Source organism: Mesoplodon densirostris, chromosome 12 (genome assembly GCF_025265405.1).
Source record: "Mesoplodon densirostris isolate mMesDen1 chromosome 12, mMesDen1 primary haplotype, whole genome shotgun sequence".
Lineage (NCBI taxonomy): Eukaryota > Metazoa > Chordata > Mammalia > Artiodactyla > Ziphiidae > Mesoplodon > Mesoplodon densirostris.
In genome coordinates this window covers 18,740,009-18,757,249 of record NC_082672.1, presented here as the reverse complement: position 1 = coordinate 18,757,249, position 17,241 = coordinate 18,740,009, and the positions used below count along the sequence as shown (strand labels likewise).

The following is a 17,241-nucleotide window of genomic DNA, read 5'->3' as shown; positions in this document are numbered from 1 at the left end:
GCGTCTTCAGTACGTAGCACAATGTCTCACACTCAATGAAATGTGTTTCAGAGGACTAAACTGGTAAACAAACATCTCAGAGCCACTTGGAAATAGCCTGAGAAAAATCTTCAAATCTGGTTTATCGCTCGTTACACCTAGTGAATTAACTGAGTAACTCAGTAAAAATTAAAACACAAAACAATTTTCTACGTTCCAAGCGTTAAGCCATCGCCCTCTGATGCGGAAGCTCCACAGAGAACTACGTTTGCCGAAATCCCTGAGGCCCAGTCGTGGCTGGTTTGCTGACGGTTCTTGAAAGCCTGTCACATCAACCAATACTGTGACGAGAATTTCCCTGCGCAGGGCAGTAGGCGGCCAATCATAAAGTAGAGGGCGGGCACTTCTGATTTGGCTTCAGAAAATCCTCAGTAGCTCAGAACCATCAGGGGGAAGGAGTTAGTAACCTAAGGAGTTAGTAACCTAGGCGAGTGTCCTTCCTCTCCAGCCCCTCCCCACGAATTAGAGTTAGTCTTTATGCGCTGCCATACTTCTTTACGTTTTCCTTAGTTTCTACATCTTCCTAATCAAGTACCTCTGCTTCCCATCCACCTTTCCTTGTTGAACTCACTCTCGGGAAAGGGTACCCGCATCATTAATCTCTCCTCCTTTTCAAACTTGAGCCAGATATTTGTCTCTAAACATCCAAGTGGGATTATGACAGTGAAGCAGTGGAAAGGTTTGAGCGAAAACTTCATTCTTTCCTCCTTTCCCCTTGCAAGAGTGGAGAAGCTACTGGGGATTACTTAGTGGATAATCAGCATTACCGGGCGGATTGAAGGTCTGAGTGTCCGCGCTGTGTTTACTTCCACCCTCGCTCCCGCTCCCATCTCCACCCACGCTAGCGTGCGGACTGAATCCAGGGCTGGCGTGTCACTGGTCGGGGCAAACACCTAGCCCTGGAGCCGTTTCCCTTTGGCATCCTCTTCCCATTCTAGCAGCTACCTGCCATTGGCCATGCTTTCATCCTACCAACAGTAACAGCTACAGGAAAGAATTCATTTTTCCCTTTCTAGGTTCATCTCCTTTCCTGGTACCCTTTCTAAATCTGTCGTCCCCTTGCCACAGACATAACCGTTGTCTAGACGCTGTTTTTCAAAATCCAAATCCAAATCAATCCAAAACAAAGCCCATCAATAAAGCAACAACAATAATATTGCGGCCAGCAGCCGGGAGTGTGTGCCTCATTAAAGGGTGAGAATATAAACCCCCAATTCAATGACCGATTTTGAAATAAAGGATTCCTGCTGCTTGTTAGTCATCAACATTTTTACTCTCCCAGCTGCAGGAAAAGCAGCTGCATCCTCTGGCAAGGCGATTGAGATGGGAGAAATTTAGCCACGGTCTGGGATTTTCGCAGAGGATAATTCAAGCCCCAGCTCCACTCCGGTGGCGGAGGAGGGGGTGGGTACGAGCGGTGCGCATGCTCAGCAGCCCGGCTCCGCTGAGGCCCAGCTGCCGCCACCACCGCGGCCGGTGCTGTAACCGCGGCTGCCGCTGCTTCTCTGAGCGGGCGTTGGTGCCGTGTGCCGAGGCGCCCTGTCAGGGGAGAGGGAGAGGCCGGGCGGGAGCGCGGGCGGCGGCGGAGCCTGAGGAGGGCAGCCGGGGCTCTGAAGGAGCGAGGGCGGGCTGAGCCAGCCTCGGAGGAGCGAGGCGGAGAGCGCGGGGACCCACCCCGGGCGCCCTGCGTGCTATGGCCGGCGGGCAGTGGCGCTGAACGGCCGAGAAGCCGAGCGGCGGCGGCGGCGGACGGAGAGCCGGCGACCCCCGGGAGGAGGAGAAGCAGGAGCGGGAAGACGCGCCGAGGGACTGCGGGGCCCGGGTGGGCAGCGGGGCCGCGGGCCATGGACTCGGCGGCGGCGGGGGCGAGCCGGGGCGGCGGCGCGGCGCAAAGTCAGCCCGCCGCCAGGTGAGGCTAGGCGGAGCAGGCTCGGGGCGCCGCCGCCACTGCTGTGCCGCTGGGCCGCGGAGCGAGGCGGCGGCGGCGGCGGCTTAAGCGGCGCCGCAGCAGCCGCGGCGAGCAGCGGCGGCCTCGGAGGAAGAGGGGTCGGCGCCCGGGGTTCTGGCGGCCGCGGCTCTCCCGTCGCAGTATATCCTGCTCGGATTATCTTTTGCTTCTCCCCAGCTGCCTCCTTCCCCTCACACTGACACTCTGTCCCACTCCTCCGCGTCCTCGGTCGAAGCTGCCCTCGGCCCGGGCTGGTTCCCCCCCGCCTGGGGACGCCCCTTACCTCCGCTCCCTGGCTGCAGGGGACCCCGCCGAGACCATGAGGAAATTCAACATCAGGAAGGTGCTGGACGGCCTGACCGCCGGCTCGTCTTCGGCCTCGCAGCAGCAGCAGCTGCTGCAGCAGCAGCATCCGCCTGGGAACCGGGAGCCCGAGATCCAGGAAACGCTCCAGTCAGAGCACTTTCAGCTGTGCAAGGTGAACGGAGCTCTCAGCCCCGCGAAAATCGGGGTCGTTTTAGGGGCAACTCAGGCTTTACACACGAGTCGAGGGATAGAGCGCCAATAATAATCATACCTCGAATAAAGGTCTCGCCCCTCTAGCACACTTTGCTTGGTGGGCTATTTTGGAGATTGACATCATCTTACTCCTTTTCGTTGATTTTCACGTGCGGCAGTCATTACAAGGTTGCTTCTAACATATACTGACCTTTAATTCGTATTCTTAATCTTATGGCTTTTATATTCAAGCATTTTAATACATAATTTACTGACTTCCAAGTTTCCTTTGGGAACAGTGTCTCATGAATGTTTATCAAAAAGCCAAACGTGTTCAACTAGATATTTGCTAATCACTTTTCCCTTAAAATGTGGTAGGAGGCTTAAAATATGAAATCATAGGGTCTTTCTATCATTGTGTTTGGTGAAAAAGTTAGAGCTGTGATTTTTGCCTATTAATGGCACGACAGTTGCCATAGCGGTCTGTAATTCAGAAAGAATGATGCAGCGAATTAATTCACCAGCTGCTCAATGAGAAATACAAACTTGTGTTGGTATTAATACCAGGCATTCATAAGTCAGAGTTTCTTAAAAGTGTGTACGTACTTTTTTGCCCCAGTGTCCTAAAATTAAGGATTTAATAGCAAAATGCAAAAATATATGCTGTGTTTATTTTCATTCTGTTACAGTTGCAAAATGATGAGATAGATGTTTGCTAATTGCTTTACTGAATCTTTAATTAAAGTAATTATGACAGCATTTCCTTAGAAGTACTTGTATTTAGCATCCAAATAAAGTAATGATAAAGTTATCACACTTGAAAAAAAGCATGAGTTGCATTTTTAAATGAATATACAGAATTTTTGACCACTGAAAACTTCAGTAATTTGTTCTCAGACATAATAGTATAGAATATTAGATTTTCTTCTAAAGCCTACCACTGTGATGGAAAAGCAGAAATTAAGATGTAACACTGGGATAGTTTTCTTGTTTGTTTGTTTGTTTGTTTTGGTTTCAGATTCTATGTGCATAGGTTTTTGTTTGATGTAGACTTCATAGTTGTTGTTGTTTTTTATAGCAGTGTATGTATATGTGTTTTGCATCAATTATAATTGCTTCTAGGTTCTAATGCCTCTATTGACTTTTCTGTTTTAAAACTTTGCTTTCTGACTTGGTTGCTGTGATGTCACTTGCCCATCCCTAGACTGTTCGCCATGGATTTCCCTATCAACCCTCAGCCCTGGCCTTTGATCCTGTACAGAAGATCCTGGCAGTGGGAACTCAGACTGGTGCTTTGAGGCTGTATCCTTTAATTTAATTTCATTTAATTTTTTAACTTTTACTGTATTCTCCCCAGTCCTTCTGTATTGCTGATTAGTTGCTTTTCCTGTTTAATGCCAAAGAAATGGTATGATCAGGTATTATGTGAAATCATGTGGTTGTATCTTTCCCCATGATTATACTTGCATGCATGCAGGTTGTATGTTGCTGTGATGTTTCTCAGCTCAATTTATAGTAGCTAAACATGTATCCACATAGAGTTCTAAAGTTTTGCTATAATAATTACTGTCTTTGCAAGGAAGAAGTTTCTAAGGGGAAATATATCTGCTTATACTAGTGGTCTATTGAATGGACTATGTTGAGGATGAGGTTTAAAGACAATAGCACAAGTCACATTTTATTTGCTTTTTTAAAAATATTGTGCATGGTAGATGTTGAAATTATGACTATTTATTCTAATGAATTAGAGGTTGAATTTGAATTTCTTTCTGACTTGTCCATCTAGAAAAATCATTAGAAAACAAACATAAGTTTTATATAAATAGTTATGAAGTATTGCTATTTCTAAAAGTTTTAGAGCATTTTCTTAGTATAATGCAAATGGAGAAGTGTACTGTCTTGATATGTTTTCTCTTTCATGGTCTACATTTGTTATGTATATGTAAATACTCTTAGGTTAGCTGTACTCTTAAATATTAGTATAGAGAATTATTTTTCTTGGTTATGCATGAACTATAATTGTTTTGTCATAGCATTTTTTCCCAAATACCTACTCATTCTTCAAGATAATTTTTTCAGTCTGAACAATGGAGAATACTACACAATTCCTCTCAAACTATTTAACTTGAAATAAAATTGTGTTTACTTTTACTATGATATTTACCCATATTAACCTAAATGCCCTTAATTTTAAACTTAAACATCAGATTTTAAAAAGAAAATGCTTTGTTCATCCATCAGTAGGATATCTGCTTCCTACCTATTATTTAAGTAACATGTTGGTAATAAATAAAAGAAAACACTAGATGATAAGAAACACGGAAGAGCAGGAAACTTTACTCCCCACGTGTTAGATTTATCTGGCTCCTGAGAAGGAGGAGGGGAGCCTGCATTTGAGTTAAACATGTGTCTTACCTTTTTTTGCAATCTTTTAAAATCTTCATTTCAAACTAGTGCTATATGTGGTATCAGGATATTTTATTTGTGATTAGTGTGCTCTGTTCAAAATGCTTATAAAAGTTTTCACTGAATTGTGTTACTAAGTGAAGTCTATCATTCATAGTAAATACCAGTAGTGCAGTCATACCTGTAAAAATGGTAAAATCTGACCAGGCTACATCTGAATCTGTGAATTTCTAAGGCAGTATATCTAAATAGTTCTTACCCAAATATCTAGATAGTTGACATTAAAATATTTTTTACTTCAATTGTATAAATATTTTTATTCTGGTATCCAGTGATCCATACCTTCTAGTTTAGGGCTCCTATTTTAGTCTTGTGAAGATGGGAATAAAATTAATTTTGGTAGTGTGGGTACTAAGTGTTCAGCAAAACCCCGTGTAGTGACAAAGTAGTGTGGTATTGGATCCAGATGGACTGTTTAGAATGAAAAGCAATTTTTTTTTCGTTAACAGCAAAAGAGTATCACCTCTGGACTAAAAGGGAAAAAAAAAAGTTGAATTAAATCAGTTGTATTTAAATTATTTTGGTTTTCTTTTAAGTGGGTTCAATTTTTACTGTTTTCCCAGTTGAGACCCAGTGTGGTCTCAATTTTCTTACCGTACATAACTTTTCTTTTAACAGCCAGTCTGCTCCTTTTATAACTTAATATAATCGTGAGTACCACAAGCAAGTCTGATTTTATAAAATCAAATATATTTCTTAGACAAGACTTTTTACCCCTACTGCATTTGAGGAATTAGCAAATTACACAAAGAGAGAAGTTAAAATTAAAATGTTAGGCCTAATGCTGACTGTCAAATGAAAGCAAGGATCAAGTGTACAAAATCATCACTTATATGTCTTTTGCTTTTATACATTTTTATAGTTAAATACTGTATGAAAAGTGAATCTGTAATTTACAGTTACACTCTAATTTTTTTTAGAACCTCTCTTAACTGTATTTACAGTGAAGTTAGGAAAGCAGTTTACCAAATATATTTTTACTTTACCTTTTTACGAGATTTATATGAACATTCCAGAGTGATAAATTGGTTTGCCTAACAGTAATACCACTAGTCATTCCTTCTGTTAGGCTTAAGTAGGAGATAAGCTTATGAGCTTTATTATGGCTTTGATTTGTAGAAAATCTAAAGTAAAATAGAAATCTTTTTTTATTTTAAAGTAAAATAAAAATCTTTTTATTTATCTAAAATAGAAAGATTAAGATCTTTTTATTTTTATATAATTTCCACATACGTGGCTTAAAATTTGTTAATTTCTCTGTGCTTTGTTTTGAAAGCTAGACAACTATAGTTTCTTTCAAAGCTCCATATTGGTTTAATGTGCAGACTTAATAATAAGTCTCTTCTCTTGCCCTAGTTCTTTTATATTTTTCACTGTTGCATTTGGCTTCTTATAGTCCTTCTCTTTATTTTCTTCTCGTATTAGACTCTTGTAGTCTGTAATACATTTGTTCTAAAAGATGTCTTCAGAGCAGAAGTATACTTGTAAATAAAGTCTTCTTTCATCTAACTGTGGAGCAGAGTAGGAGGCTTTCAAAAGTGGGACTGGGTTATTAGAATTTGAATTGCATGTCTAATTTAACTAATAGAGTGTCTTCCTAAATGTTGGAGGACTCTACTAAGTTATCTGTTTTGAGGTTAGAAAAAAGATGATGAAGAATTTACATCTGGTATCTAATGTTTGTAGACAAGAGTTGTGAAAATCTGAATCCTAAAACAGTATCTAACAAATGATGAAGCAAGATAAATTTAATGTATTTGCTGCATTAACGTATAGCAAATGGCTGATGTCATTATAAACATGCTTTATGTTCAACTTTTTTGGCTTCTGGAGTGAATATGAGGTTGGAATGAACTTACTGATAGGAAGCAGGAAAGCGTAATTTTATATGCCAAGTTGTACAGTAGTGATTTAATTATCTTAATTCTCCTCCTTTTGCCATGTAGAAATAGGTACAGTTTGGTTCTTCTGAGTAATCTAAGCATCAGAACTATTGAGATAAAGTAATCATCTATCCCCATATGGAATAAGTAAAGGGAACAAAAAAGGTTCTAACTGAAGAATGAAGGCATTTCTAGTAATTCTGCTGTTGTCCTTATCTGGACTCCTGGTTTACTAGTATAATTTCGAATTGCTTCATAGTCTGTTGTAACTATGGGCTACCCTGATCTTATTTTTAAGGTATTTTTGTCTAAACACAACAAGGTTGTTTTATGTATGAGTAGTTCAAGGACTATGCCAAAAAATGGACTTTCAAATTTACTTAATCTTTGTAAAAAATTGAGTTTTTAAGTATCAAAATTATCAAAGGATCTCATTTATTGTCTTCCTGACTTGTGGAAAATATAGTAGGCAGTCTCTGCTTTGATAAGGCATGGGCTTGTCTTTTAAATTGCAGTGTAATTTTGCTGAATGCAGGCTTACAAAATGATTTCTGTACATTGGAGTTCATTTAACAAGCACTTGTTAAGTGTTAACGTTCGATTATGAATTGTGGCCTTATTTCCTGTTCGTGTCTTGCCACTAAAGAATTATGTGACCTTGAGTTAGTTTTTTCTTACTTTTAAAATGAAGGTGCTGTATTAGATGATTTCTTCGAGAAACAACTTTGTGATTCTAAGTAGCTATATATTGTTCTAGGTGAGTATGAAGAAGAAATGAAAATATGATTCTTATGTTCAAGGACTAGAACTAGATAAACATAATTGAAGTAAGAGTTATTTAGGGTCTACTGACATAACACAAAGTCAAATTACAGGGAAGTTTATTGCGTTTAGTGACACTTTTGCACATTAGTAGATGAGGTTTGAGAATGGCAGGGAAGGAGGAGTTGGAAAATTATTCTAGGCTAACACTGTGGGCAAAAGTAGAGAAAAGGGATCATGGTAGTTTAGAGGAATACTAGAGACTGCTTGGAATTGTGATCCTAATTGAGTTGGAGGGAAAAATAAGGAACCAGTAGGTGGAAAACCTTGAGTGTTAGCCTGAGTTATCTGGGTGTTATTCAGTAAGGAACCATTGTAGCTATATAAGGAGATACGCTCTCAGGAAGACCTTGTGATTTTTAGGATGATTAATAATGCAGTGGTGTCATGGATGAAAAGAATAGAGCCAAGGGAACCTTAATATGTAACTAAATCCATATGGGTAATAAAGTGGATCCAAAGCAGGGGTAGTAGAATGGGAACTGGAGAAGGACTTGATGACTTCTTTGTATCAAATCTTAGAGGGAGCAACTAAAGGTGATGATAAAGTTTTCAAATACAGCACTGAGGTAATTACAAGACAGAAATGGAAAACTTGGTAAAGAGGGTGGCAGAGTAATGTGGAGTTTGGAATTATGTAATCTTTTACTTTTATACTATTGCCATTTCGAGAAGGTAGCCTAGACTGATTCTAGCTTGAGCATTTGATGCGCTTTTACATTTGGTTTCCTTTGGGTTGGTCCTTGGTGATTTCCTGGATTTTGTTATTGAATCGAAATAATTTAAAGTCCCTGTTAGCTGTTTGGCTTTGTCCATTTATCCTTGGTCAGTGTCTCTCAGTAGTGCTAGTATTTGGGGCTGGATAATTCTGTGGGTTTGCCCAGCACGTTGCAGGCTATTTAATATCCCTGGCTCCGACTTACTAAATGCCAGGGTTACCTCTGCTGTTAGTGTGGTAACCCACATGCCCTCACACACTTCCAGGGGCTCCTGGTTGAGAACAACTACACTTTGTCCTAATTCTTCACCAGTTAAGTAGGAATAATAACCCAACTAGTTCGTGAAGTGAGCGTCAGGATTAAATGCAATAATGTGTATGTTTTTAGGACCATGCAAGGACTGTTTTGGTGACAATTCAATATGATATTATTATAAATATGAGAGTTTTTCTGTGGTTTTAATGCTCAGTTCTTTCACTCATTTATTTCAGCAAATACTTGCTGAGAAGCAACTAGCTGCCAGGCTCTGTGTAGGAAGGCCTTAATTTCATTATTTTTGTAGCTGACGTAGTCAGTCTTCGAAGGAAAAGTTCTTAAAGTACTGTTTTTGTCTTCTTTAAAATGGTTGTGTTCTTTTCAACCACAAGTTTCCAGGATTGCTATTTAGATGTGATAAGATAATACGTGAAAGTTTGTTTCACATAGTAGGTGATAAATGATTGTGAAAGTTTGTTTCACATAGTAGGTGATAAATGATTGTTTAATGGCTTTGTACTTTGATAGCTAGCATTGCAATGTTTGACTTGCTGCTTATTAATTTTATTTTATTGTAATTAACAAAAGTGGAAAAAAGATTTGGAAATAGATTTTTTTGTTGTTGTTACGCGGGCCTCTCATTGTCGTGGCCTCTCCCGTTGCGGAGCACGGGCTCCGGACGTGCAGGCTCAGCGGCCATGGCTCACGGGCCTAGCCGCTCCGTGGCATGTGGGATCTTCCTGGACCAGGGCACGAACCCGTGTCCTCTGCATCGGCAGGCGGACTCTCAACCACTGCACCACCAGGGAAGCCCTGGAAATAGATTTCTGTTCAAAGTAGTTAAAAGTGAAACAGTTCAGCTAGAATTTAGCCAAATTTCTGTTACTCTTCTACCCCGCCATCCTTTTTGTTCATAGAAGAATTCTAGTCACTTGAAATTCTAGCCATAGAGGAGAAACAAGGACTTCAAAATACTTTTACTTCTCATCTCTTAGCTCCTCACTGAAGAGGACTTTGTATAAAAGGAAGAATGAGTACTGTGTCAGCTATAGGTTGTGATTCTCAGCGTGGAATACTGCAGCAAGAAGAATAGGCACACTTACTTTAGAGACTACCAGAAAAGGTGTCTGCCTGGAAACAGTTATTTTGCAATGAATTTCCTGTGGAGGGAAACAAGGTATGATAGAATCTGAATGGGATTGAAAAGGGATATGTTAATTACTGGGGAATCGAGTCTGTGCTTGGTAAGCCTTTTTACTTTAAGTAAGATGGGTTTTTATTTCTGCTGGGTATCCTCTTTGTTTTCCATTTGTTTTTTAGTATAATTTGCTTTTAAAAATATAACTTGACTTTGCCATCCTGACAGAAAAAGGTAAAGGAATGTTGGAAGAATTCCCTTATTAAAAGCTTGTGTTCTAGTCTTCAGACTAATTTTGGATAAGCCAACTAAAATCTCTAGGCTTTAGTTTCCTTTTCTGTAAAATGAGGAAATTGGGATCTGTGATTTCTAAGAGTCCTTCTGGCTCTAGGATCTTGAATTTTTTTCTGTGGAGGATTTGGGAATGCTCTGTACCATCTCTGTCTAGAGTTGTCTTCTGATTGGTTGTTCTGAGTATCTGTTAAAGAGGGTGAAGTGTTGGACTCAATCCCATTGTGGGCCCCTTTACTTTGTACCCGTTGCCTGCATTCATAAGTCAGCAGATGCACAGTTGTAAACTTTTATTTACAAAAGGGAGCAGGAAAAAGCATGTGAGATACACTTTTTTCGTTGATGAAACAGCAGCTCACATTGAATACTAGGATGGTGGGTTGCTTTTCCTTTGTTTAATCGGTAGGGCCTCATTAATAACAGGAAACTTGGGCCATTTTTAAATATTATTAACAAAGTTTACTTTCCTTTATTGAGTGTTAATGGTCAGGATGTAAATTAAAATGAGATTGCTTAAAAATAATACTGGGTTCCTAATCATATGATTTTATTAATTTTTTTTTTTTTTTTTTTTTTTTTTTTTTTTTTTTTTGCGGTACACGGGCCTCTCACTGTTGTGGCCTCTCCCGTTGCGGAGCCCAGGCTCCGGACACGCAGGCTCAGGGTCATGGCTCACGGGCCTAGCCGCTCCGCGGCATGTGGGATCTTCCCGGACCGGGGCACGAACCCGTGTCCCCTGCATCAGCAGGCGGACTCTCAACCACTGCACCACCAGGGAAGCCTGATTTTATTAATTTTTATGTAAGAAATTTAATAGAGACTAATTTCATTGACTTGGTAGCACGTAATTGGAGTAATTGTATAGTAAGTTGGAAAAGTAATAACTAGCAATGTACATGTAAATAAGTGGACTATAGGGGTGATTATCACTAAATAAAAGATAAGCTTCGGGTGTCACTTTTTGACTTTAACTTAATGCATTGGAAGTGACACCTTATTTACAAGAAGGAAATTAATAATCAGAGTGTCAGCATTATGACTGATAATGCTTAAATGAGAATATCCTGTCCTGATTTGGTGCATTATCATCATCGGAAGGTATATTATTCAGTATCTTGGGATTGCAGATTAATGAAATGTCTTTGGTTTGAACTAAACAGGTGTCTGTTTAAGAATATAGCAGAATGACAAAGAGAAAAGGATGTTTTACTATATACTACCTTTTATATTTGAATGCCTTTTATTAAACATAATATAGTACTATAAAACTTCCTAGGAAGCAAAACAAAGTGACTGTTGACTTGATTTTTGTAAAATAAACTAAGAGTTCATAAACTATAATCATAAAAGCCTACCAAAAGGTATTTGATACATCTCCCTTCCCTTAGTCACATGTGATGTAAATCATACTAAGGAGAAAATATCAATAGTACCTTTGGATTTAATTACTCAAACTTCTTCCTGTGAAGATATTCAGGCTTCTATATAATAGGTCTTGTACTTTAGTTTAAACCTATTTCAAATATTTATTTGCAACACCAAAGAAGAAAGCAAGTTAGTTGTCTTCCATATATTATTACAATTTTTAACATTTTTGAAAAATTTAAGTAACAGTCATCTACTTGCAGATTTAGCAGTCCCAATTGCTTTAATCTCTCATTCTTTTGTATTTCATTTTAAAGAAATTGTGGATACTGGCTCTGTTTTATGTGTAACTTTTGTTTTTATTTTTGGACTTGGGTGGAAGGAGGGGAAGGGGAAAGAATCATTGACAGTTTATTCCTTACTACTCAGTGTCCCACAATGGGCCATGTGTTTAGTGATTCCTTAAGTCTAGAACAGCGTTCCCCAACCTTTTTGGCACCAGGGACCGGTTTCATGGAAGACAGTTTTTCCACGGATGGGGGAGGGGTGATGGTTCAGGTGGTAATGCGAGCGATGGGGAGCAGTGGGGAGCAGCAGGTGAAGCTTTGTTGCCTCGCCTGCCGCTCACCTCCTGCCATGCGGCCTGGTTCCTAACAGGAACCCTAACGTGTTGGGGACCCCTGGTCTAGAATACATTTTTCCCTGTTAAAGTAATCCTTTAAAGCCCAGTGCCTTTCTCTTTGTGATGTCCTTTTGGGTTTAATTCCATCCCTTTTTCCACCCATGTAGCAATCTTTTTCTTAATTCACGGTTAAAATGTAAATTTCTACATTACCATCCTTTATACGTAATATCACATAGTCACTAAATGGCTAAAACTAGTCCTTTTGGAAATTATAGCTATAATATTGAGGTATTTTTATTTTAAAATATCTGTCAGAAATGTTACAGCATATGAGAAGATGCAGTAGAGTCCAAAGCAGTGCAAATCAGAATCAAGCAATATCCTCTGCCTTATAAAGAGGCCAGAAATTGGACAGTGGTCAATATACAATTATAAAATCAAAACAGAAAGAACATACAGATTCTTAAATGATTAGCTTAATATCTTCTCTACTAAAGATCATATAGAAGATGAGTGTGTGTGTGCATACAAATGAAGTAATGAAGGTCTAAATCTATAATTCAGGAGTCTGCAAACTTTTTCTGTAACGTACTAGATAGTAAATATTTTGGCTTTATTGTCTCTGACCCAGCTACTCAACATTGCCAATGTAGCACAAAAGCAGCCATAGACAATATGTGAAGGAAGGAGTATAGATATTTCAATATAACTTTATTTATAAAATCAGGCAGTGGACTAGATTCAGCCCACAAGCTGAAGTTTGCCATCCCTGCTTTAGTTTATCAGGCTTCCTTGCTTTTAAATTGGAGAGGAATACTCAGGAAGGAATTACTACTGACATTTTTATAGTTAAGTTTCATAAATTACACTTGCATATCAGTTTAATCTTTAGTCATAAATAGAAAACTATTTTAAAGAATGATATATGGTACTGCTATATACCAAGTTAAATAATTTTCATAAGTATTTTTTGATCCTATGAAAGATGCATTATTTTTCTGGTGAATTATAATTTGTATGATAAGATGACTTATCAGGCATTGTTTGGGGACAGTTCAGTGATCAGTTCTATTATTGAAGTATTCAGCTTGTTTGAGCCCTTTATTTCCTAATTTTAATTTTAAATATATTGGCATTTGTAGCTTTTTCCTAATATTTTCATTAATATTATATAGAGCTATGTAGAAACATTTAGATACTTTTAAAAATAAAAGTGAATGTAAATATTTTATTAAAATATTGTGATTTCTTGTATATCTGCAAATTTTGATTGAAAATAAATCATTTACACTGAGGGAGAAAATAACCTGAAAAAATGTATTAACAACAATAACAAAAAAAACTCATAAAGCTCTTAGAAGCAAATTTAGGTGCATGGTTACCTTCTTTAAGAGTCAGATATGTTGCATGTCCCTTCTTGGAATGAACATACATGCGACAAATTGAAAACATTATATCCGCCATGAAAAATTTTTATAGTTGCTCACTGTTTACATCGTTTTTCATTAGCAGTAAATATAAATTTTATTCAGTAAATAAGGCTGATTTCTACTTAGTTTCATTTCTCCAACTGGTGTTAATCCTTTTGGAAGTTGTTATGTAAGACAAATGAAATGATGACATGCTGAGCATATTTCTTTATATTTACTGGTGCTATGATTTAAAAATGAGCATTGATCTAGAGTAACATTCCCTTAAACTGGGAGTGAATACAAAGGTTTTTAACTAATAACAATAGCTAATACTTTTGGTTTTAGTACAGTCTTCGTTTGGAAATTAGGGTTTGCTAAACACATGATGTTATTTGCAAAATAATATAGACTTAGAAATTATATGGTAATTATTGTTAAATAATGTTTTGTTTTATAGTTTTTGGTTGTGCTTCCCTTTCAATAAGGGCTCTCTGGAACTTCTGAAGCTTTTCCTGGTGAGGTTGTCTGTTGAAGAGTGATTTATCCTACCCTTTCTTGAAAGTACATAATCTTTTCTTGTAATAGCAGCACCTCTGCTTTTTCACAGCAGTACTCTGCCAAAAGTGACAATAAATCTAGTGGCATCAACTATTGCAGTACTTTCTGCCAAATTGCTTTCCTTTTGTGTATTTTTTCCTTTTTGTCTTTTGAAAGGGAGGAAAAGTATTGAAACAGATTTTCCATCTATGCAGTCTTTGTACTATATTTTTCAAAATGTGTTTTATTTTTCTTTTAAAATTCACTTGGCCATACTTAAGAACTTAGCCATTAAGCATCTGAGAATGGATGCTGGGATAAAAGATTGTTATATGATATGTGAGAATGTATGTTCCTTTTTGTTTCTTTAACCCAGGCCATGGTTATTTATGACTATATTTCATAGACGACTGAGCAAATGGTTCATTTGAAAGTATATTTATGTATCAAAAGCCATTCTAAAGAATTGCCTGTGATAATAAATATAATTCATTTTGACCCCTTTAGAGACGGTCCTAACTCCAAAGCAGTAAATAATAAGAATGAATATTTTTGAACCACTCTATTCAAAAATAATAAAAAATTCTTATTCAAAATAATAGTGGAAGATGTAACTAGAGGCCTATTTCAACCCAGTTAATGCTATAATTATATTTTAGTCTAGATGCTGCAATTACTTTGTTTTGATGTTTCACTCACATGAAAAGAAAGCAGTTGACTGACAGTTTTTCAAATACCATTTGACATTTACTGTAAAATATTACAATCGTGTTGGATTAAGGAAGTTTTAAATGTTGACCTATGCATCTTTCATGGTTAATTTTAGCATTTCGTTAAATTTTTACTGTAGAAATAGTGCACGTTATAGTTTTGCTTGAATAGCAGACTAGCAGGATGTTAGAACTGTGAGTGAGCAGTAAAAATTATGTCCACCCTTAGAATCATGAGAATGTGGCCAGCTTCATTTCATAACATTAATTTTTTAGCAGACTTTACTTTTTAGAGCAGTTTTGGCCTCACAGCAAAATTAAGCAGTAAGTACAGAGATTTCCCATCTACCCCTGTTCCCACTCGGCACAGACTCCCCCATTATTAGCATCCCCCACTAGAGTGGTACATTTGTTACAGTTGATGAACCTACATTAACACATCATCACCCAAGTTCCATAGTTTATGTTAGGGTTCATTCTTGGTGTTGTACATACTGTGGGTTTTGACAAATGTATAATGACATGTATCCACCATTATATTATCATATAGAACAGTTTCACTGCCCTAAAAACTTTCTGTGCTCTACCTTTTCATCCCTCCCTTTCCCCTACCTCTTGGTAACCAGTGATCCTTTTACTGTCTCCATAATTTTGCCTTTTTCAGAATGTTACATATTTGGAATCATACAGTAAGTAGCCTTTTCAGATTGTCTTCCACTTAGTAACATGCATTTAAGTTTCCTGTGTTTTTTCATAGTCGATAGCTCATTTCTTCTTAGTGCTATATAATATTCCATTGTCTGATAAACCACAGTTTGTTTATCCATTCACCTACTGAAAGACATCTTTAGTAGCTTCCAAGTTTGGGCAATTTTGAAAAAGTGGCTCTACATATCCATGCACAGGTTTATGTGTGGATATAAATTTTCATTTCCTTTGGGTAAATACCAAGGAGTGTGACTATTAGATTGTATGAGTATGTTTAGTTTTGTAAGAAACTGCCAAACTGTCTTCCAAAGATAGCTGTACCATTCTGTATTCCCACCAACAATGAACAAGAGCTCTTTTGCTCCACGTCATCATCATCATTTGGTGTCGTCAGTTCTGGATTTTGGCTCTTCTAATAGATTTGTAGTGGTATCTCCTTATTCTAATATGCATTTCCCCAATGACATATGTGGGGCATCTTTTCATATGCTTATTTGCCATCTGTATATCTTCTTTGGTGAGGTGTCTGTTAAGGTCTTTGGCTCATGTTTAATTGGGTTGTTTGTTTTCTTATTGTTGAATTTTAAGAGTTCTCTGGGTATTTTGGATAATGGTAGCTTATCAGATGTGTCTTTTGCAAATATTTTCTTCAGGTCTGTGGTTTATCTTGTCATTCTCTTGATACTGCATTTCACAAAGCAGAAGATTTTGATCAAGTCCAGTTTATCATTTTTTTCTTTCATGGATGGGGCCTTTGGTGTTGTATCTAAAACGTCATTGCCATACACAAGGTCATCTAGGTTTTCTCCTATGTTATAGGAATTTTATAGTTTGGAGTTTTACATTTAGGTCTACCATCCATTTTGGGTTAATTTTTGTGAAGGATGTAAGGTCTGTGTCTAGATTCATTTTTGGTGGTACGGGGAGGGGAAGCTTTCTTAGGTCGTAGTCTTTTTGTGAGCCTGTGCTTCTGGACTGTGAACTACACAGGCGCTCCTCAATTCCCCTCTCCTCCCACTTTCTTCAGAGGAGTTAGGATGGCTAGAGTGGGTTGAAGTTGGATATTTCCCTTCCTTCAGGTCAGTTAGGCTCTGATAAGCCCCCAGCAGTTTAGGCTCTCATTAGTTTCTCCAGAGGGCAGACCTTGTTATGAACAGAACGCTCCAGTGTATTTAAAAATGGTTGCTTTTCCCTTTCCCCCTCCTGGAAGTGGGAGGGGATTTTTCTCAAATAGTCACTGTGAGAACCTGGTAGAGTCCATGGAGGTAAAACTCACTAATGTATGGGGATCCCTCCCATGATTGGGTCCTCCTGGAGTTTCTAACACACTTGTCTACTTTAGGCCTCCAGCAGTTCATCAAGTACAATTTAGGTTTTCCTGCCCCAGCACTGATTCCTGCAGAGGTGTCTGCTGGTTGGTTGGTTTCAGTAAGTTGTGATTTTCTGTATTGGCCTATCTGTGTCTGCAATTTTAGGGGCAGCCATTTGCCCTGTGACCTCACTTGTCTTATGAATCTAAGAAGAGTTGTTGATTTTTAGTTTGAACAGCTTTTTATTTATTGTCAGGACAGAATGACAACTTCCAAATTTCTTATGTGCTGGACGACAAATAGGAAGTCTGTATTCATTTTTATAGGTGAAGAACACATGATCTTCCAAAAGCGGTTTTTCAATTGATGTTTGTCAAGCAGATGAAACTATAGAGTTAGGGGTACTGTACTATGAAAGTGAAAATAATTGCTATTTGACAAAGGCTTTGTATTGCAAATACATTCATAGGTCATAAAATACAAAATGAGATGTTCTTCACTATCTTAAACTTTGG

General features: G+C 38.2%; 1 protein-coding gene across 6 annotated transcripts in view; it reads left to right on the top strand.

Moving 5' to 3' along the window:
• The first annotated feature begins 2,046 nt into the window (after positions 1–2,046).
• STXBP5 (syntaxin binding protein 5) overlaps positions 2,047–17,241 on the top strand; it is a 163,679-nt gene continuing 148,484 nt past the window's right edge. For 2 of the 6 annotated variants that reach the window (XM_060114511.1, XM_060114510.1), the window contains exons 1-2: positions 2,048–2,465; positions 3,690–3,787. In XM_060114511.1, the coding sequence (XP_059970494.1) occupies positions 2,307–2,465; positions 3,690–3,787 (257 nt within the window). In that variant the 5' untranslated portion in view covers positions 2,048–2,306. Of the gene's footprint in view, positions 2,466–3,689; positions 3,788–17,241 lie in introns of all 6 variants that reach the window. The other 4 variants (XM_060114515.1, XM_060114514.1, XM_060114516.1 and 1 more) reach the window with 3 other exon arrangements.